At 52.0% G+C, this 20,754-nt stretch overlaps 7 protein-coding genes across 7 annotated transcripts; 5 read left to right on the top strand and 2 right to left on the bottom strand.

The window, feature by feature from the left end:
• Positions 1-468: 468 nt before the first annotated feature.
• CONPUDRAFT_83267 (uncharacterized protein) lies at positions 469-1,811 on the top strand. Its single transcript, XM_007772406.1, has 4 exons — positions 469-524; positions 579-1,009; positions 1,094-1,248; positions 1,307-1,811. The coding sequence occupies exons 2-4, from the start codon at positions 876-878 to the stop codon at positions 1,561-1,563; spliced, it is 546 nt and encodes a 181-aa protein (XP_007770596.1). The 5' UTR covers positions 469-524; positions 579-875; the 3' UTR covers positions 1,564-1,811.
• Positions 1,812-2,011: 200 nt separating this feature from the next.
• CONPUDRAFT_126580 (DHH phosphoesterase) lies at positions 2,012-3,863 on the top strand. The gene is made up of 2 exons (XM_007772405.1): positions 2,012-2,327; positions 2,486-3,863. The coding sequence occupies exons 1-2, from the start codon at positions 2,207-2,209 to the stop codon at positions 3,766-3,768; spliced, it is 1,404 nt and encodes a 467-aa protein (XP_007770595.1). The 5' UTR covers positions 2,012-2,206; the 3' UTR covers positions 3,769-3,863.
• Positions 3,864-5,249: 1,386 nt separating this feature from the next.
• CONPUDRAFT_74419 (uncharacterized protein) lies at positions 5,250-6,270 on the top strand (the record flags this gene model as incomplete). Its single annotated transcript, XM_007772319.1, has 10 exons — positions 5,250-5,322; positions 5,389-5,421; positions 5,473-5,492; positions 5,551-5,565; positions 5,604-5,658; positions 5,708-5,736; positions 5,801-5,822; positions 5,857-5,888; positions 6,010-6,011; positions 6,177-6,270. The coding sequence occupies 10 exons, from the start codon at positions 5,250-5,252 to the stop codon at positions 6,268-6,270; spliced, it is 375 nt and encodes a 124-aa protein (XP_007770509.1).
• A 1,262-nt stretch (positions 6,271-7,532) lies between these two features.
• On the bottom strand, positions 7,533-8,271 carry CONPUDRAFT_155539 (uncharacterized protein; the record flags this gene model as incomplete). Its single annotated transcript, XM_007772404.1, has 3 exons — positions 7,533-7,617; positions 7,795-8,029; positions 8,073-8,271. 3 exons carry the CDS (start codon positions 8,269-8,271, stop codon positions 7,533-7,535), a joined length of 519 nt encoding a protein of 172 aa, XP_007770594.1.
• A 936-nt stretch (positions 8,272-9,207) lies between these two features.
• CONPUDRAFT_60102 (uncharacterized protein) lies at positions 9,208-12,280 on the bottom strand (the record flags this gene model as incomplete). The annotated part of the gene is made up of 9 exons (XM_007772294.1): positions 9,208-9,878; positions 9,933-10,009; positions 10,127-10,602; positions 10,660-10,756; positions 10,809-10,984; positions 11,033-11,177; positions 11,231-11,459; positions 11,510-11,711; positions 11,768-12,280. Coding segments are annotated over 9 exons (2,586 nt in total), but the record flags the coding sequence as incomplete, so codon positions are not given.
• An 823-nt stretch (positions 12,281-13,103) lies between these two features.
• Positions 13,104-16,219, top strand: CONPUDRAFT_155537 (uncharacterized protein; the record flags this gene model as incomplete). The annotated part of the gene is made up of 9 exons (XM_007772403.1): positions 13,104-13,614; positions 13,670-13,738; positions 13,801-13,987; positions 14,095-14,434; positions 14,486-14,803; positions 14,854-14,910; positions 14,964-15,347; positions 15,403-15,738; positions 15,797-16,219. The coding sequence occupies 9 exons, from the start codon at positions 13,104-13,106 to the stop codon at positions 16,217-16,219; spliced, it is 2,625 nt and encodes an 874-aa protein (XP_007770593.1).
• A 1,543-nt stretch (positions 16,220-17,762) lies between these two features.
• Positions 17,763-20,689, top strand: CONPUDRAFT_59151 (uncharacterized protein; the record flags this gene model as incomplete). Its single annotated transcript, XM_007772235.1, has 3 exons — positions 17,763-18,582; positions 18,634-20,249; positions 20,294-20,689. 3 exons carry the CDS (start codon positions 17,763-17,765, stop codon positions 20,687-20,689), a joined length of 2,832 nt encoding a protein of 943 aa, XP_007770425.1.
• Between the last annotated feature and the right edge of the window lie 65 nt (positions 20,690-20,754).

Genomic DNA, 20,754 nt, shown 5'->3' with positions numbered 1-20,754 from the left:
GCGGCATAGAGTGCATCCATCACTTCAACACGTCAGAGTGCATAGCCTTGAATTCACCTGACGACATCCTCCAGCGACATGCACAAGTGCACGCTTGCTTTCTTCATCATCTCTCAAGGGGGCGAACATTCGAGCGCATGGCTCGTCTATTCCGTCCACCGGTACTATTTCCCAGTTCTATCTCTCTTGGCTTGCGTCGGAAAGTCTTTCCGGTTTCCCGAGAACATCGTTGGCGGCTGTCTGCTCCTCACGTTGGTCAGACACCCCGTATTGAGAGTCAGCGTCGTCAGAGCTGGGTGCCGTACTGCGAGGTCTCTGATAAAGGTGGGCATCCCTGAGGCAACGCACTGCAGCATCACTCGCTAGTTCTCAATCACCAAGTCAACGCCAGCTAGAATCGCTGGCACTTGACTTTGGTCACTCGTTGAGTTTTCTCAAACAGGTGCTGTACCCCCTAAATGCATCTATGATAGTACTTGTCACGAATGGAATGTCGAGGGCAAGAATGGGACAATGAGCTTACTGTAAGTCCGTTGTTACACCATTGCCTCCAAGAGCTGAGTGTTTCAACGATCAAGTCGAGGTGATCATAACACGACTTTGCGTCCGCTTTCTCCGCCCTCTTCTCTGAACACCATGCTGTGTTACTACCACTACATGCGCGCGAGCAGGCAGTACTCGTTGCTGGAAAGTTCACCTTGTCTACCCATGGGGTTACCACGACGGCGAGCAGTCTCCGTTATACGTACGGCTGCGCGTGGCTGGCCTATTATTCGGTAAATGAAGAGCTTGACGACCACTACAGTGCCTCCAACAGGCGTGGGGTATATAACCTTGCTTGACATGACTCGCAAACCCTGTCTTCCTCGTCAGCCATGCTTGCCAAGTCCATCCTTTCTATCCTCTCGCTCGCTGCCGTCGTGCTTGCCGACTGTGTGAGCAACCCCGATCCCGTGGCCATCAGCTGCCTGCAAGCAGACAACCGCAATGGCAACCAAAACTGTAACCCGTACGTATGCCTGCCTGCTCAAAGCTTGTTTGCATATCGTTTAGCACGACGCTGACCACCTGTTCAATCGTATATCCTTATCAGAGACGACATTTCCTGCTTGTGCAAGGACTACGTCACGGACGGTAATGCACAAGTCTGGAACGGTCACTGCGTGATGGACTCGTGCCAGGAGAGCGGTAACCTCGATCAGGGCGTGAGTGCCGTAGGCGCGGCGCAGTCATCGATCTGCGCGTCTTGTAAGTGTTTATGCTCGCGCGGAAAGTGCATGTGAGCTGACACCCTCACGTCCCACAGACACGGCCACCTCTACGTTAAGCACGACGATCTCCGCCACTTCGTCTCATCTTGGTCTCCCAACCGGGTGGACCTCTACGGTCATCGTCCCCGGTACTTCTACGATCATAGTCCCTGAAACTTCTACGATCGTCGTCCCTGGCACTCCTACCTCGTCATCGCATGCATCGGTTACGACAACTGTCACCGTCTCGGTTAACCCCAACCCCACATCCTCGTTCAGTACCGTGTATGTCGGGACCTCTACCTCTGGCTGAGGCATTCATAGTATGGGTCGCAGTGATCAGAGTTGACTTACGGGTATTATCTGACAAACGCGTATCGGGGGTAAACCCAGACGCGCGAACGGCCAGTGAGTAATATCAGTGTAAAAGGTGTTCGATTATGGTAAACACCTTGAACTACTCCAGTAGCGTAGCTATTTCGCTACGGTCAATATGGAGGTTCACATGTACGAAGGACAGATATCGCTTGAGTATCGGCAGTTGCACTGTGCTGACCTCACGCCATTGAGCTACGCCTAAGCCTCATTGCGCGTGCTTCATCAGCTTTGATGATTGCTCCTCATCTTAACATGAACTTTGACTTGAAAAAAAAACCCACGCCAGCCAGTGTAAAGGCACCGTATGTTTGAAGCATCGAGGCGAGCAGTGGCGCTCATGGAGACAGGGGCTAATTCTTTTGCCTCCGCGCGCGATGAGGCCATTTGCGATCGCTACCCCTTGCCCATCTCCAGCTCGCGTTCGCGTCCATCCTCGTTCGACCATCAGGCATCGTTTAATTTCGACAAGCGTATCATCTTCCAGGGCTTTCAAGGAGATACCATCGCCCTCGAGGTCTTCGCCAACAGCTGGCTCGATTCTATCCTTGCACTTCCGGCGATACCTGCATACGATCCAGATGTCGGAACCAGCACAAACGTTTTCCGAATATCTGAGCCAGAGTAAGAAGCGTTACCTCAGTGACGTAGAAGGAGGGAAAGGAGATAGATGGACAGTTGTGATGGGGAACGAGGCAGGCGGTCAGTCTACGTTGCTTGTTTTCTATCGCTACGCCTCGTCGTTACGTCTTGCGCTTCACTGTCAAACCTCCCCGTCTTCGCTACCTGAATTATCATCTTACCTTTTCCTCATCGTCGGCTTGAGCTCTCCCTCAAAGCTGATCCAGCGATGTGAATAGATCTCGATACCCTCGCAAGCTCGCTCAGTTATGCATGGCTTCACTCCACTCAATCGAGCAACAAGGAGGACGCTATCGCGCTCGTGCGCATACCCAAGGAAGACTTTCACCTTCGCGCAGAGAACACCTACGCTCTCGGTCTTGCTCGGATACGCGAGCCGTATGACGAGCTGCTGAAGATGGATGACCTACGTGACATTATCTCAAGGCAAGGCAAGTTCCCGTCGAACAACTTCGCGCTGGTCGACCACAACGCTCTACATCCTTCCTTCGCCCAAACCTCACCCTCGTCCTTCGGCGTAGTCTCCATCATCGACCATCACGCCGACGAGGGCAAGCACACTGACGCGAGTCGGCGTGTAATTAACCAATCAACAGGCAGCTGCGCCTCACTCGTCGCCGCCGAGATCCCTCCCCCACTCATGGCTCAGCTTCCGCGTGAGCTCGCGGATCTGCTCTTGTGCGCCATCCTCGTTGACACGAACGGTCTTCGCGCGAAGAGCAAGACGGGCGACAAGGACCGCGCCGCTGTGCAGCGTCTCTCACCCTTGTCCTCGCTCTCCACGCAGAATGTTGCTTCGCTCGCGTTACCCGACGGGGAGTCTGATGGCGCACAGGACCCGCTCGCGCAGCTCTCTGATATCCTTGCAGAGCGGAAAGCATCAGTAGCGCACTTGTCGTCGCGCGATCTGCTCAAGCGAGACTACAAGGCATACGACTACGTGGTCTCTCCGTCTCTTCTCGCCTCCTCTGCCTCACATTCCCGGTCGCAGACCCTCCCTATCACCATTCGCGCCGGCCTTGCTACTGTACCTCTCGACCTGCGAACGTGGGTCCCTTCCGCACCCGACTTCTTCACCTCCGTTCGCTCGTATATGGACGAACACGGACTGTCTATCCTCGGCATACTTACGTCTTTCACGTCTAAGAAGGGGAAGCACAAGCGCCAGATTCTTCTCGCTATCTCTCCTCCCCCGTCTAGCACACCTCTGTCGTCGACGGCTAACGGAGCAGTAGACATTGACTGGGCACGCCTTTCCGATGCTGTTTTCAAGGGTCTCGAGCACTCCTCGCACGGGCTTGAGCTCGAGACGAAGCACAAGCTCGACAATATCTGTGGTCAGAAGGCGCTCGACAAGGCGCTAGGGAGAGAGGCTGGCAAGGAGGCGCATGGTGGGAGACCGGTGTTCGTTAAAGTGTGGAAGCAGGGTAATGTGAAGGCGACGCGGAAGCAGTCTGCGCCCGCGTTGAGGAGGGTTGTCGAGGGCGAGGAGAAGAACTGACGGGTAGCTGGATTAAATGTTGCAAGTAAATAGATATCACGATGGCGTATCTACGTGAGCATGAAACGCACTGTCAATCCTATTACACGAGTAAGGGTGACATTCAGGCTGCAAAGCTCCGGGCAGTACCTCTCATCACCGCCCTGGTCATAACACCAATATCTTGATGTGATTAAGATGTTGATCAATTCCCTTCCGCATGAACTGAAGCTCAAGTCCTATCTCAAGCTTGGGTCATGTGTGCCGTTCGTTTAAGTCGACACGATCGAGCTTTGTGAGAATAGAAAGCTTAGAAACAGTTCGAAACGTTGAATAGCGGATCTCTATGCTTTCTTTACTACCCACATCACGCTGAACTTGCCTCAGTCGCGTCGCCCGGCACCAAGGGCGAACTGGAATTCCCCAACCCAGATAGTGGAATGGAGCCTTGAGAGAGTTGGCCGCCGCAGGATAACTTTGAAAGGAATAATATTAGACCCATGGCTGCCTACTATTATTATCTGGTCTCCTGTGCTTCCGCGGAATGTCACCCTTAGCCTCTCAGCCTGCCCCCGCGCCCGCCCTACTCGCAGGACTTACCACCGAACCTCTACGTCTACAGAAATAGTCCCCTCTACACCCGGCATCAGCGCCTCCATTCGGACCTCTGTGAATAGATACGGGCTATTCCTCTTGAACCTAACCGTATCGCTTACATCCAAATGGAATCACGAAGGCCACATGATTGATGTATTTCCTCCGACCTTCGTGTTTGGAACGGCCTGTATATGGTTGCTCGCGTAAACAGATCAACGCGAAGAAGACACGGACATGAATTTCGGGAGCCCTAAGCACTTGAGGTTGTAGAGGACGAGACAAGAGTTGGTGCTGTATAGGTATATTCTTCCCTTGTAATCTGTTTCTGACACGAAGATGGTTTTACTGACGCGAAAGCTATAGCAGCGAATATATTTGAGGGGATACAATTTTGCAGTTTTCATGGACATGAGAATGGCGCCTATGATCAAAATATGGTCTTGGACGTCCAACCAACCGAGATGAGGAAGAACATATGCTATACCTTCCCGAGGGACTTCACATCTGAGATGTCACCGGATCAGGATACCTTGGAGGCTGTCCTAGCTACATATCACCGCTGTTCAAATTGCATTTGATGTTCTACGAGTAGTGTGATGTTGGTGCCAGCATTACGATGGTTGTTATGTTCTATTCCATGTCAAGAGCAATCCGCTAGGTACACCCGAACATTCCTCTGACAACGAGTCCATGGTCGATGAAGCAGTGAAATACGTATAGCCAGAGACTCTCATGCATTGCTACGCTTAATTAAGCACTGACCATCCAAATTATGCCCAGGGCCTTCCTCCACAGCCAAACAGTCCGAGTTAGCGCGGCAAGAGAAAGGCTGTATAAGAGATATATAAAGTAGCGGTTATCTTGAAATGAGCTTCAAGCCATCTTCAGCGCGAAAGATATCAATCATGTCCTCCACTTCCTTTCAACAAGAGCTGCAAGCAGCGGTATCATACCTATCCCTGCAAGGTTATGAATATGGTATGCTCATTGAATCTGTGTCTGTAGTAGCCGTGAGAGTAATGGGCTCAAACTTCTTTTTTGTAGTTGCGGCAACAACTGTAGTAGTCTATGACTATTGTAAGTACAGCTTTATCAGATGTGATGATTGATCTCGAAGACATGTTACAGTTTTAAATATTGATTCGGAGGTAGGGAGCTATATGTATATTTTTCACTGAGTTTTAACCAATCATTTTTTGTTATAAGGTGGAGTTTATCTGGGTAAATAAGTCAGAATGGTTATGGACATAATAAGGCAGCTAAACTCGCAAGTAGAGACAGAAACTGTCATGGACTACAGCTGCATATACAGTGGTAAGCCATACCCGCAATGATCACTACACCAGTCTGTATCTTCATTTAGATGCGGTACTTGGGAATATCCCGTTGCATGTGAGTGTATTGCAACTTTCTCCTTCAGTCCTCCTTGTACTGAGATGTATTAGCCTAATCACAGGTCATATGGCTCCATATTCTACGTATGAAACAGCACTGATCGATTTCTATCAATAGTGTTAGATTTAAATTTGCTGGTATCGGGTTCGGTACGTCATCAAACCCTGCTCATCTGTATCTCTCCTACTGATATCACAACGAATGGTTGTAGAAGTGAGTGTCACCGTTTCGATACTGTGCACCATCATTTACTAACGTGGTTTTTCTCAGATGTAAGTAACATACTGTGTAATATATGAGGTGCTCAAATCAAATTTCAACAGGTTACTTCATATTTTTACCAGAACAAATCTTGTCCCTTTTGCTTTTTGTTGCTGTGCAAGGTGTTGTTTTTCAATAATTATATAATATTCCAAGACAAAACAATCGGTTTATAGGTGTAATGGCTATTCGGGTGTATGGCCTACTTGGCAGATCCAGGCCAATTCTGATTGGGCTCTCCACTTGTTTTATAATAACCTGTGCCATTAATACTACCTGCATCTTGTTATATGTTGCCGCTGGTGCTGATATATTCAGTGAGTTGATTTCTCGCTTGTGGCAGCTAACCTTGTTCTCAATAAAGTCTTTAGCAATAGCTGCCTTGTCAAATCTCGACTTCTGTACGGAAAGTCCTCCATCGTCTCTCTTGTGGGCATTTCCAGCAACAAGCATGACACTTCTGGGGTTTGATGTCATTCTTTGTGCTCTTGCTGTACATCACGCCACTAAATTTCTTCCTCCGTCATTCTGGTCTCACCCGTTACACACGGTATCAAGTATGAGAGCTATAATCGTTCGAGACAATCTGGCGTACTTTTTCCTGTATGTTCAAGCAGTAGCTTTTGCATCTGGTTGATCTGATCACATTCACAGCGCCTTGATGTGTTGTACACTATCTGCTCTGAATTTTTCTCCCGCAATTTCGAGTGTAGGAGGCATCAACCAAGGTCTTGATGCAGTTTAACTGATGAAATCTTCACTAGACTGCAATATACAATGTTTTAATCGCGATATTAGAAAACATTCTCAGTGCTCTAATTGGCCCGTGGTTGATACTTAGCCTAAGGAAGAACTTCAAATCAACTACAGGCGATGACGTGTCGGGCTCACAAGATCATACAACAGTCGCATTCGCCAGTGTTCGTACAGTTGAAACCGCCACTGGTGTACACGGGAATGGAGTATTGCAGGGAGAGTGACGTTTTATGCTTACGACAACAAGCTTGGTAAACACTGCTAGGTTGCACCCCAAGTCTAGTCCATAAATAATCTTTACATTAATCGTATCTTCAATCTTTCGACGCGAACTGCTTGGTCGTGCTTGGTTGGTAAACACTGCTAGGTTGCACCCCAAGTCTAGTCCATAAATAATCTTTACATGTATTTAATTTTCTGTCAAACTTGCGTTTTTGTACAACCCACTGCCTCGTTTATTAATAGAAGTAATGAAATGCACTCCACCAAGCCTGCTCACTTGAACAAGCACACATTATAGTAGGAGATGTATAAGACGTGCTACTACTCCCAGCCGCAACACAATTTGATGCACATGGAGGATCAAGCGAAGCCTTATATATAGATAAGCGCCGCAAACACCTAGCTGCCACCATGCATCATGATCGAATATGAAACATGCATAGCTAGTGTTGGAATTAGTGTTCGACAGCGCTCGCATCATGACGTGTCGTTTTTATCTTACTGTTTCCGAGCTCGTACTATGTATATAATCTTGTCGTAGATAGTCGAAATCTTCACGCGATTGCCCCTTCGGGCACCCTCCTCTTGCCCGGGACAAACGCGCTGTGCGTCGTCGCGAGCCCGTGCGACCTCGATTTTCTACACAATCGCGTCAGGGTTAGCTACCCTTCACCACCGCTGAAGTCGCCGGGACTCGCGCCGCCACAGTCCCACGCCGTCGAGGCGTTATCGTGCGCCGGATCGCCTTATCGCGCCGCCATCACCTCCCCTCGTCGCTCGCCGCTTCCCCCCTGCTGCTCGCAAGAGCGCACGCACCCGGCCGCCGCACCGCTCTGTGCGCCTGCCGTCGCCGCTGGACCCTTGCGTAAGTCCTCTGCTGAGGCCGCCTCCTGCCGTGTGCCGCACCTGCCGCCGCTGCTCCTCGCACGCCGCTGCTCGTCCCTGCCGCCGTGCCCCTCATCGACGCTGCCGCCGCTCTCGCGTGCCGTCGTAGAACCCGCCGACGCCGCTGCTGTCCCCGCGTGCCGTCGTGTACCCGCCGTCGATGCCCCTGTCGTCGCAATCGCCCGCGTGAGGGCCGAAGAATCACGTACCTGCGCCCCCGGTCGCCGAAAACCGCCCGCCGCTGAACCCGTCGCCGCCGTCGTCGAACCGCACCTCTAGTCGCCGAAGACTAGCCGTCGTCACCCCGTAAAGTTGCCGTCGCCGCCCTGTTGTTGTCGCCGACGCTGTTGCCCTCCCGCCGTCGTTGTTTCCCCGCCGCTGCGTGCCATTGTGCCGCTGTCGTCTCATCCCTCGCCGTTCGCCTCTCGTCTGCGCCCTGCGCGTCACCGCGGAGATTGGGTTATTCAAGACAGGTGTTAGTTGGATTTCGTAGGATCGGGAACCCTCTCGAGTTTGAGGGGGTGCACTGTATGTTTTTATTTCGTCGGTTTTCGCCCGTTTTTCGCTGTTTCATCCCCTCGTTGTCGGAGCTTGTTCGTTTTGCCTCGCATGGTGTTACCTTCGTCGTCGTCTGCTCGTTTTTCACTTCGCGTCGTCGCCCGTTTTTGTTACATTACACTTGCTCGCTTGTATCGAACAAGGGGGTGTGTTGGAATTAGTGTTCGACAGCGCTCGCATCATGACGTGTCGTTTTTATCTTACTGTTTCCGAGCTCGTACTATGTATATAATCTTGTCGTAGATAGTCGAAATCTTCACGCGATTGCCCCTTCGGGCACCCTCCTCTCGCCCGGGACAAACGCGCTGTGTGTCGTCGCGAGCCCCAGCGACCTCGAATTTCTACAGCTAGGACAGTAGCTGAGACCTGAGGTGTTGTGATAGCAACATGTAAGCAAGAGAGGAAGCTCCGAATGTGCGGGCGCGTTTATACAAGAGACCAAGGTTATGTGGCGACAGATATCGGGCAACATGCTAACCGTAGCATCAGGAAATCAACAGCCTGCTTATTTAGGGTCAAGTCACTTTTTGATACTTATTTTCGCTTATTATACCTTGGCATCGATGTCATCGCAGAGCACAAAGTAGAAATAAGCAGTTAAACGCTAAAAAGTACTTTAAAGTGTCGCAAGGGGTGTCTTGGTGACGAAAAGTCAAAATAAGAACCATACTTCGTAAAAAGGATACAAGTGGGGCAGTCGTACATAATGTCGTTGTATCATACCCGAGTCAACTAGTAACACTGACCCAGCCTGAGTCCGACAGGAACGTATATAGCTGCTGTAACCTACGCGATCTCGAACAAGTGATGATCAGCGTACCGATTGACATAGAACCCGGCAAAATCATTGTATGAATCGTAGTGTTTGGCGCCCTCCGGAATGAACTTGTCACCATAGAATGGGATGAGGTGGGCTGCGCGGACGAGGGAGTTAACATGGACAACGGCAAGCAAGCTTGTGCCGTCGTCGTTGTGGTCTGGGGTTACCATAAACATCCCGGTGTCTTCGTCTCGAGTGTCCTGCACTCGAGAGTGCCAGTGGACAAGCGCGCACCGGTAGTATTTGGACCTGTAGTCAAAGCCGAAGAATGCAAGAACACGGACCACCTCCATACCTAGCATGCCTGGGGTGTGGCGATTTGTCGAAACAAATGCGCAGTCGTGGCGAGCAGCTTCATTCCGCCAGTTGAGGGTGGAACGAATACGCTCGGAACGCATCCCACCCGTCCCGCATATATCGCTGGGCGCGCGGAAAGTAGCAGTGGCTGAGTTGTAGATGAAGATGCGAGAAGTCCGGGGGAGGTGAGGAAGACGAGAGAGGGGGACGTTTACAACGTCCACGCCCGATGACGGCGAAAGCTGCTCGAACAAAAAGCACCTGACCTGGTAAAACAGATCAAACTCCGGGAGCTTGAGCTCGCCGGCGAGTGCGGGGATGGTGTGTGCACGCCCACGGGCTGATATATGGCATGTATTAGATAACGAATGCAAGAGTGAGGTAGGCTACTCACCTGGAGAACTGCCTAATCGAACCTTCGCCTCTATACGTCCATCTATAGCAGAACCCTCCTCGTCCTCTATGCTACCGCTAATAAGGCCCCTCACGCGAAGACGTGTTGTGGTGGCCGAGTCAAGTGTTAGCGTCTGAAAGAGACCCCCGACTGCAGGTAGAGTTAGCCCTGAGTTCACGAGACGAGCATGAGACTTACGTTGCGAGAGAATGCCAATCCGAGCCCTAACTACATCGACACATGGCTGCTTTAACATCCCGCGTGCGGCAAAGTCAACACGAGCAGCCGCCAACTTATCCAACCGTTGATTGGTGATGAGCATTTGTTTGAGAGCTTCGAACCGGCTTGATCTTCTCCAGGGCTCCTTGACCGCCTTGATGTGTTTTGACTCTGTTATTGAGGAACAGAGGCCATTCGGGGCCCCGAATTGGCGGATAAGGAAGACGTAGTGCTTTAAGGAGTGCTGTCGGGGGAGGGAAAGGGATGTTGCGACGCCAAGGGTCTGGAAGATGGAGCGATACCGGTGGAAACGCTCCAAAGCGTCCTCGATCTCGACCAGCGTCTCGTCATTGATGACGTCACGCCGAACTAGGTAACAGAATTCCAGGAATGCACGGAACGTGCGAACGACGTCACGGGGCACATGTCCCTCGATAGCGGGAATATAAACCTATTACAGTAGTAGCATCAGAATCACGTATGAAAACACAAGAGCAGCGCACTATACCTTCATTAGTGCCTTGCTGTCGTCCCCTGTCCATTGTTTAAACCCACGCCCGTTCGGAAATCGTCGTAAACCCGCGAATGGGGCAACAGCCGCAATTCTGGGTTCACTAGTTAGATTTCTGATAGAATACAGAGCCGGAATCAACATACCTTCTGTCGATGTCATCGAGGATTTGGAGCGCATGAGCCTTCGGGTGAACCTTGTGTAAGTAGGTTACGACCCATTCGACAAGATGATCTTTGAATGCTCCCTTGATGAGCTGATGGAGAATATCCGGAGATATCATCTCATGGATATCGGCGCGCGGATAGTCATTGGTGAATGGCTATAGTAGATTAGCTGAGAGATGAAGTATATGAAGATGAACACACACGATTGTGTTCCCGATGACCCCGTAGTTGTCCCAGAGTGTGTCGAGGTTGAGCTCATCAATAACGAGCTCGTTGTGTTCTTTGCACCGGTTCAATACCGGATGTACGGCATCTGAGCCATCAAGGTCATCCCGAAACGCGAGGCATCTGAAACTAATGTGAGAACCAGATATGCATTAACAGAGGTGTGGGCTACTCACTTCGGACACCACCCTTGCACGATACATGTGAGAAGTACCTGCTCCGGATAGTCCGCTATATAAGGACCGAGGCCGTAGATGACCCGGCGGAAGTAGCCATCCCCAAATCGCACAACCTCGTATTGAGTCATGCCGGACCGCAGAGAACGGAGAATCCTCGACAACGAGGAGTGGTACAGCTGTCGGCAAAAGTGCCGAAACTCAGGATCACCCGCATGACTTTGATTAGCTGTGTGCAATCGTCAGAAGACGTTCATCTGATATGAACGCATTGCTTACTTTTGGGGATTGACAGAAACCCGATGAGGGCCACGGCGTTCCGGTGTGCGCGTCGGACAGTGTTATGAACATTACCTATGGACAGATACAGCGGGTAGTATTCCGTGTGGCCAGTAGCAACTGACACAGTTGTTTTATCGCTGCCGAGGATGATGGGGACGAACGTGCTCCCAGCCGTGGTGGGGTCTTCTGCGATAGTGTCCTTGAGAAAACATTAACACTAGGGTCTAACATGCCGAGTAATGGGAAAGCACTCACCGCCTGGTTCCAAACCCAGTCTCCGGAAAACATGTCCTCCCACTGACGTGACCCCGACGTGTCGAAGTCACGATATGGACTATACACCATACTATCCTTGAAGTCAGGGTTCGCGAGCATATTCTTGACAACGGTGTGCGGATCGCGGAACCAGACATCATATTTTGAGGTCATCCATGGCGGAATGTCGCGTGCTGGCATTGGACCCTTGTAAGACATACAGAATGACTCCCAGGGCACTTCGCCAGCTTTGATAGCGTCAATCGTTTTGTAGAGATCCGTGTGATTGGCGAAGGGTGGGTGGGCCCCGTATTCTTGCAGCGTTGCACCCCAAAGGTCCATGAGTTCGTCGATTTCCCCTGCAGGTGCCTGGGAGCGCCGATAAAGGAAGTCTGCCGTCTCGAATTCGACTCGGTTGCGAAAGGGAGCCCAGTCGTTGAGTGCTCGGGGTGGGAGTGGAAAGGGAGGGACATCGTCATCCACAAACTGGCCATCGGGTCCACACTTGCGTCCTAAAGGGACCGGTAGTCAGGGATAAACATGCAAGCATGGAATGTAACACGGCGTACCGTCAAGAACGGGATGATACTCCCGTATTTTCGTCCCTGCAACCCGCTCCACTCTGCCCCTTGCCGGTCCGTCTTCTGCGGCAGCGTCTGACCAGAAGCCGTCTTCTGGTTGAGGGAGGCTGTCTTCTGGTAGTTCGTAGTTGCTAGCGGGTTCTTGCGCGGTTTCTGGGTTGCACGCTGGAACCGGGGTCGACTCGCGGGAGCTGTCAACCAAGCCATCGTGCTTATGGTTGATGTGGTTGTTGAATCCAGCCAGGTTCTTGAAAAGACGTCGACACAAAGGGACAGGACATTCATATCGAAAGAGGGAATGGGTTGGTCGTGGAGCATTCGAGCTGCTGGCCTCGGGCTGAGGAGATCTTGGTTCCATTCTGCAGAAGGGCATGACAGCAAGGGTTCCGAATAGGAAAACGAGCACGATAAGGAGCTGAGAGGTAGGGGTGTGCTGGTGACGAGAGCCTGAGGAGCAGGGGTTGCGCTGGCGAGGAGACAAGAGTGACTCGGAGGGGCTGGGTGGAGGGGAGACGGAAAACTGAAACAGTGTCATGTCGAAGGGGATAAATGGCAATGGAGAAAGCGGGAGCATAGCCCTGTTACGAGATTCATGTCAAGGGATAGGGTGAGTAAAGCAAGCGGGATACGTACTGCTCCTCAGCTGGGCCCAGGCTGACGACGGTTCCTCTCCCTCTTTTACCCGAACGATATAGCACTGCTCCCAGCGAAATTTGCCCTCGTCTTCCTTCCCTCTACCCTCTACTCCACATCCAATGTCCTCCCGCATCACCAGAGCGTCCAATGCTGACAAGCATCCCGGAGACATCGTCAAAGCGTTCAACCGCCGGACCACCGAAGAAGTCGAGCTCCAGAAGAAGCAGAAGAGAGCAGCCCAAGACAAGAAGGACGCCGACTTGAAGCGCTCACAACGACGTGTTGCTGACATGGAAAATGAGTTAGCCAAAAAGCGTGCGAGAGAGGTTGCCCACGCACCGGTTGCACCGGCAATCCCAGCCCTCAAACAGAAGGTGAACCCCCATGCTGCTGCTGCTACTGCTGTCAACAGCAACAACAGCGACATAGACAGGGCGGTGTCCAACGTGCCTTCTGGGACCAAGACGAAGGGGAAGAAGTCCAACGCCACCAGCGGCAGCACAAACGACGGCAAGACAAAGGCCATGCCTAAGACTGCGAAGCCAAAGCCAAGGCAGAGCAAGGTGCCATTAGCCATTGACGATGGTGCCGATGAATCTGATGGCGCTGAAGAGGCTGTCAACGACATCGGTGAGTACCCCTTTCATGAACTCAGCGACGAGAACAATCACTTACCTTACTGTAGACAAATCAGCACCCAAGCCCGTCGCTCGGAAGCCAGGCAAGAAGGCAGCCAAGAAGACTATCAACGGAGGTAAGAGTAGCTTATCCGAATCTCAGTGATTGTTTACCTCTCTCATCTTGTCGTGACCAAAGGTGAAGATAGCGCCAAGGCCAACAGTGGGTTGGAGATTGAGGAGCCATTGAAGGTTGTGAGGAGGAGTGTAGCACAAAAGGCGACTTTCCGCAATGGAGTGGACACGACGAGGATAGAGGCACAGTCCAAGACCGGTGCGGAGATACCAGTCGTCGCCGCAAAAGGCAAGTCTGGTGCTCCGACAACGTGAGTAACACTACTCCCTTTACCTCAATCCTCCACTCACCAATGCTTCAACTATCCGAATCTACCCTTTACTACCGCGATCTCGCCCTCGACATAATCTGTCGCAGCCGCGCCATTGGCTTCAAGACGGATGTCAAGAAGTGGTCCGCGTCTGTTGCCGCTCGTGGTCCGCCTGCTTCGGTGTCGACGACCTCTCGCTCCCGCAACTTTCTTACCAGTGCCAAGTCTTCTACTCTCGCTCCCCAATCCATCACCACGTCAAAATCAGTCCAACCCGGCCCCAAGGCTACATCCAAACCCAAGCCCACACAGAAGCAGCATCATCCCGAGCCCGAGCCCGAGCTCCCCAACGAAGATGAGGACGGGGGTTTTGGGCTCTCGGAGGATAACGCTGAGGATTTAGCCCGGGAACGGGCAAGTATTCGCACCCAGGCAGGTGGCCGAGACGTAAGCACATATCTTAATTCTCAAGTTGATCACTACCTAGAGGGTTTCTAGGTTGTGGAACTTTCTAGTCCCCCACCAAGCCCTTCGCCTGATTTGGAGGTATCCTCCTCAGACTCCCCCCTCTCGCTCCCTCGCCCGTTCACTCAAGTGCCCCGTGAGCACCTCCCATCTCCTCCCGAGGACGTCACGTCTCCTCTCGAGCGTCTCTCCCCCGTTTCCGAAGACATCACGTCCCCCTCCGAACACCACGTCTCCTCCCGACCCAACAAGCGTCGTCGTGTAGAGAGTGGAGATGAAGAGGATGATCAGGGAGAGCAGGCGGAATTAAATGTGGAACAGGATGAGGAGCATGATGAGGACGCTGCACCTGTATGTCTCCCTCACTCGCTCCTATTTGCATGTACTAATTTATCTTATAGGACTCCAAGCCCGAAATCCAGCCCGCTGCAAAACCTAAGCCTCGCACTACGAACATGGTGAGAGTACAATTCTATTCATTCTTCAGACGTGATATTGACATTCTATATAGGCCGATGTCGAGATCCAGGCTGCGAAGCGCCTCAAGAACATCTCAGGCAAGGCTGTCGTTACCAAACCCGAGAAGGCCGCCTGCGCTGGCAAGGACACTGTTGCAAACAGTGCGAAGAACGATGATGCTGCCGACAAGAGCAAGGACAGCAGCAAGCACAAGAAGAAGCACAGTAAGGACACATTACCTGCGCACGCTCGCAACAACAACAGGTGGGCTCGTGTTTTCATCCCGACATTCCTCGCCTGGCTTGCTTGCCAGAAGGAGGTGTGGGGTCCCTCAAACAAGAAGGTTCTCGCGGCCCTTCGAAATGTCTGGCACGCGGTTTACAACGAAGATCTACCATCGGAGCAGGACTCGATTCGCGGGGCTGTGTTTACCCTGGTACGTACATTTAGTACCGATCTTCCGTTTGATCAACTCAGAGGTTCGCGCGCAGTGTAAGCAGAGAGCCAATGAATGGCGCAGCAACTTCGGCTCCACCGCTACCTCCGTCCTCTCGCTTTCGTTTGCCGACGAAGGTATGTTTGGCAACGACGAGGCAGAGTCGCAGCGAACGGAATACGCCGCTGGACTGCTTGTCGGTAATGCCTTCATGTACGAGAACGTCCCCGAGGACGGGTCAAAACCCAGCGGCAACTTCAGGAGCCCGCTGTATGCAAGCGTTCTCGCTACCCATCGCGCCGCTATTCGCGGCCGCATTAGAGTTCCCGAATACGACGACGAGCAAGATGACTACGTTCCGCGTGGGGCCCTGACACTTGCATGTGCCGCGGTATGCATGCTCCACACCCTACCATTTCAGTATTACTGATACTAAGCTTCCCTCACAGACTGAGCGCGCGTGTCAGCTTGGTTCCAACAACCAGCTAGGTGACCTCGAGTCAGTCGTCGAAGACTTGGTCACCTTCCAGGCTAGCGGTAGCTCGGGTTGCCCCATCTTGAAGGCCAAGAGCCTCCTCCAGACGCACTCAAAGGGTCGCAAGCAGGTCAATGAGCGTACGGGCAAGCCTTCGACCACCCTCGGGAATTTCTCGGAGGCAAACTGGAAGTGGGCGACGGACCTGTATTGGTCGAGCATCGAGCGCATGGGAGATAATTACCTTGCTGACGCATTCAAGGCAACCGAGGCGCATGCCCGCAGCCTGAAGAGAGGCGACGAGGACGAGGAAATGGATGACGTCGCGCATTCGGATCCCCGTGCGATGCTGGAAGAGAATTGTAATATTCTCCTCCGCTTTTCGTATACCTACTAATCGACTCTTCTCTTAGGATCGCGCGATGATCGTTCTCTGCCATGCCCACCATCTCGCCATTGTTCGGCTGAAGTATCACGCCAGCTCGTATTCCTCTTCTTCTCTATTCATATCCCGTTTCTCTCCTGGTCGTTCCGCTCTCGTACTCTCTTCCGTACTCGCCTCTCCCGCTACCATCCCCACTCAATCTCGTTCCTGCATGCTCATATTGTACGCTTTTGTCGTCTTATCAACTGCTTTCTGTCCCTTTTTTCGTGCCCACGGATGCTTTATACACGCTTTATGCTGCTCTGATGAAACCGGCTGATTCTCACAAATGGCCACAAGTTCGGGAAAGTGCAGAAAAGCGAAAAACAGCAAGGGAAACCAGTAGAGGACTCTACTGATTCGCGCTTTTTGGAGGCTTACTTATTTTACACTTGAATTGCGCTTGAAACGAAATAAGTATCAAAAAGTGCTTGGCAAGCAGCCCGTCGATTTCCTGATGTAACAACAGGTAAACCAAAGAGATCTTTTGTGTGAGTATGCTTTTTGCTGCGGAGAAGGGAGGGGGCTGCCTACAATAGCACGCTAACTATGATGCGGACGCTCTGGCCCTTATCCGGGTGAAATTTTGGCGAACGTTGGGGCCCCGAGACCAATGGTGGGTAAGCGCAGATGGGTTAGACGCAAGACATGCAAGCGAGTGACGAAGGAAAAGGCGAGGGGACAAAGGCGAGGGAGAGGTGACCTCATTGAACTGGTAGGCGTAAAGGTAGTTCCCGTGGCAAATGAGTTGAAACGTTGATGGGCGATGTCGACGTAGAAGTAGGCGATATACGGCGAAATCTAACCAGGACGCGTGAAGGTATAGCTGCGAGTGCATGTTCGCGCGAATGGACAGGCACAATGAGAACAGCGTCTATAATGGGATACCGGGCCATACCGGATCGTCGCCGATATACCCGCATGTACTTAATTTGTAGATAGCCGATACCGAGGAATATGAATCTATTTTTGGTCAACGCGGGGCTCGATCGCGTATACATTCTATATACGGCTCATATTCTCTCTGTATGTTAGCAGCTCGCAGAGGGCACTACATACGAACACACGCACTCGCACAGTGGTCGCTGTGCTGGGTACGTGTGCTCGTGTCTTAGTGCACTGCAGACGCGCTCGCAAACGCGTAGCACGTCTCTCGACATGGCTAGGCCACCAGCAGAAAAAGACCATATATGCGTCTGCTCGCGCTGGTGCCACGGAATACGCACGCCAGTCACACGTTCTGCATGGTACAGGCACCTCGAACACGCTCCGGACACCGAAAAGGAGGCCATACGGAGCGCGATGCTCTCAGACAGAGCAGTGGACCTGGTCAGAGGCCTTCCGCCCCTCCCGAGAACCTTGAGGCGACTCAGGAAACAGGCGACTCAGGATGATACATCTCAGGTGCGTGTCAAGCCATTGGTTTCATTCATGTTATGATGTACATTTAACCTTGATATGATAAATATAGGACACCAGTCAGAATGACACCCGCCCGCCTCTAGATGTCCATGCCATGGATGTTAGGAGTTCTGTGGCTGACCATAGCGAAGACAGGCGGAATGAACGCGATCGGACTAACTTAACCACACCAATCGAACAGCCAATATCACTACAGGACACTGAGAGGACTCGGATACTATCACCGCCTCTGCGTCCCCTTTCCCCCTCCGAGCCTACAAGTCCACTCGCCTCTCTAGAAGATCTCGTCGCACTCGCCTCTCGATCTCCTCTGGATAGTATACAGAGGGAGATGTCTTTCATCACTCGTCTCCGAAGCGCTACACTGGACGATGGTGTTGGCCTCAAAGGCCATGCTCTCGACCGCCTTCGAAACCCGCCAACTACACCTCTCGAGATCGACTGCAAAAAAGAACTCTTGGCCCTTCGAATGCTCGAAGCGGTCGAGCACGCTCCCGAGGATACATTCTACAAGATACGTGACGCTATAAACGAATGTTTTGCGACCGCCATTCCCTCCTTTGAAGGCACCAAAGACACTCTGGCTACGCTCACTGGCATCGAGGCCGTGCACGATGATATGTGCGTCAGATCTTGTGCAGCCTTTACAGGAGACTGGGCCGATCTCGACGAATGTCCGGACTGTGGAGAGCCACGATACAACCAAGAGAAACTACAGCAATCCAACGGTCGTAAAAAAGTCCCTCGCGTTCAATGCACAACATATCTCCTTGGGCCCCAGATTCAGACGCTCTGGCGGCATCAGGAAAGTGCACGGAAGATGCACTACAAGCACAATCGCATTCGGGAGATTATTGAGGAGATTAGACAAAGTCCTCAGCGTCTTCCGAGAGTATACGATGATGTATTCACCGGTAACAACATGCATACATTCATATTCAAATTCTCTATCTAACATGTGCTAGGATCAGCGTTTTTAGACGACCTTCGCAGCGGAAAAATTAAGATGGACGACACGTTTGTGATGCTATCGATCGACGGTGCCCAGCTCACGGAGAAAAAGGCCTCCTCTGTCACGATCTACACATGGATCGTTCTCGATCTATCCCCCGAGCATCGCTACAAGAAGAGATACGTCCTTCCGGGCGGTGTCATTCCGGGGCCCAACAAGCCCAAGTTCCTTTCCTCATTTTTATTTACAGGTATGCATCACGTCTCCGCGCTCCAGAAGGAGCCTATGCCTCTCTGGGACGCATCTACAGGGCGGCTGTTCGACTCATTCCTATTCGTGGTTCTTGTGCTAGCGGACGGTCCTGGGCTCATAAGCTATAGTAATATGGTCGGCCACGGCGGTAAGTACGGCTGTCGGATGAACTGCGAGCTCTACGGCCGGCGCATCACCGGGTCTGTTTACTATCCAGCTCTCTTGGCTCCGAATAACTGGGTTTGTGATGCTCGAGGCGACATTGATCCGTGGAGTATTTCCGCGAGCTCCTCGGCAAGATATGTTGAGAAACTAAAAATCGTCATGGGCTCTCATACTCTCGCTAGCTTTGCACGGAACCGCCTCGAGACTGGGATCGTTGGTCCGAGTCTTCTGCTGGGTCTACAGCCAGACAAGATCCTCGGCATCCCCGAGAACTTTACCTCTGAGCTCATGCATTACACCGGCGCCAACATGCCCAGTCTATGGGTCAATCTATGGCGCGGAAGCAAAACTCTTGTGCATGCTACTGACGATGTTAATACTTGGGGCTGGGCGGTCTTACAGGGCGATACCTGGGTAGCTCATGGTGCTCTCGTCGTTGCAGCACATGAGCACATTCCGTCATCTCATGGCAAACTGCCTCGTAACCCCGAGCAGGCTTGGAACTCAGGCTACAAAGCACAGGAGAACAACGTCTGGATCTATGGTCTTTGCCCAGGGCTCTTGTTCGGGGTTCTTCCGTTCGAGTACTGGCAGAACTTCTGCCGCTTTGTTAAGGGTATCCGAATAATGCACCAGTGCAGTATTACTCCAGCACAGTTAGACGACGCTCGAAGAACACTAATCGACTGGGAACTCGAGTTCGAAGAGCTATACTACAGGCAGCAGAAAAATCGGCTTCATTTCGTCCGACCATGCGTCCATCTCACCCACCATCTGGCTGCCGAAGCCGCTCGTGTTGGCTCTCCTATCTGCTCATCGCAGTATCCCATGGAGCGGACGATCGGTAATCTGAAAGAGGAGATGCGTCAGCCGTCGAACCCATTCGCCAACCTCGCCGAGCGAGGCCTTTTGCGTGCTCAAATGAACGCCCTCAAGGCAATGTACCCTTCTTTGGCACCTTCGAAGGATGAACGCGATCCCACTGGCTCTGTCTCTCTCGGTGGTGGCTATACTTTTCTGTTCAAGAAGGACAAGAAATCTCTCGGTTCGCTGCGTGAATGTGAACGGGCTATTATTCTAGAATTTACTCGCGTTGCTCTGGTTCGCATTATTCGCTGGGCTCGTCTTAAGTTGCCTACTGGTCAAATCGCTCGGTCTCTCTGGGGCGAATCACTAAACACTCGCTGCACTCGTCGTTCTCGCAACGTCAAGGTAAGACATTTTTCGACGTTCACTCGAATTCTAACGCCCTGCAGATCCTGTATGAAGGCGAGGATCGTTTCGCCGAAATATTCTACTTTGTACAGCTACCTCTGGTGCTTCCTAACGGCGACTTTCATGAAGACGAGACGAGCCGCATGGCGCTCGTGTCAATCTACTCTCAGCCGCACGCAGCAGTTCTGGGGCTTTCACATGGACAGCTAGTATCTTGTTCGCATACTGGCGATGCTGCGCTTCGACTCATCGACGTCAAGACGATTAAGTCCGTCGTGGCCATGATCCCACATAAGCTCACTCCACTAGGTGATGAAACAACGCGTTATTTCGCCATGGAGAAGCTTGGGCTCGATGTTCTGAGAATTGGAGGGATGGACGAGCCAGAGGAAACTGGTGCTAACGACGGACTTGTTATTAATGAGGACGATTATTAGACTTAGTTTCAATCTCATGTTTTTGTTCCAAGGACAAGAAATGACATTGTTTTATACCATACTTC

This window comes from Coniophora puteana (assembly GCF_000271625.1).
Source record: "Coniophora puteana RWD-64-598 SS2 unplaced genomic scaffold CONPUscaffold_9, whole genome shotgun sequence".
Classification (NCBI taxonomy): Eukaryota; Fungi; Basidiomycota; class Agaricomycetes; order Boletales; family Coniophoraceae; genus Coniophora; species Coniophora puteana.
This window is presented reverse-complemented; position numbering and strand designations above follow the sequence as displayed.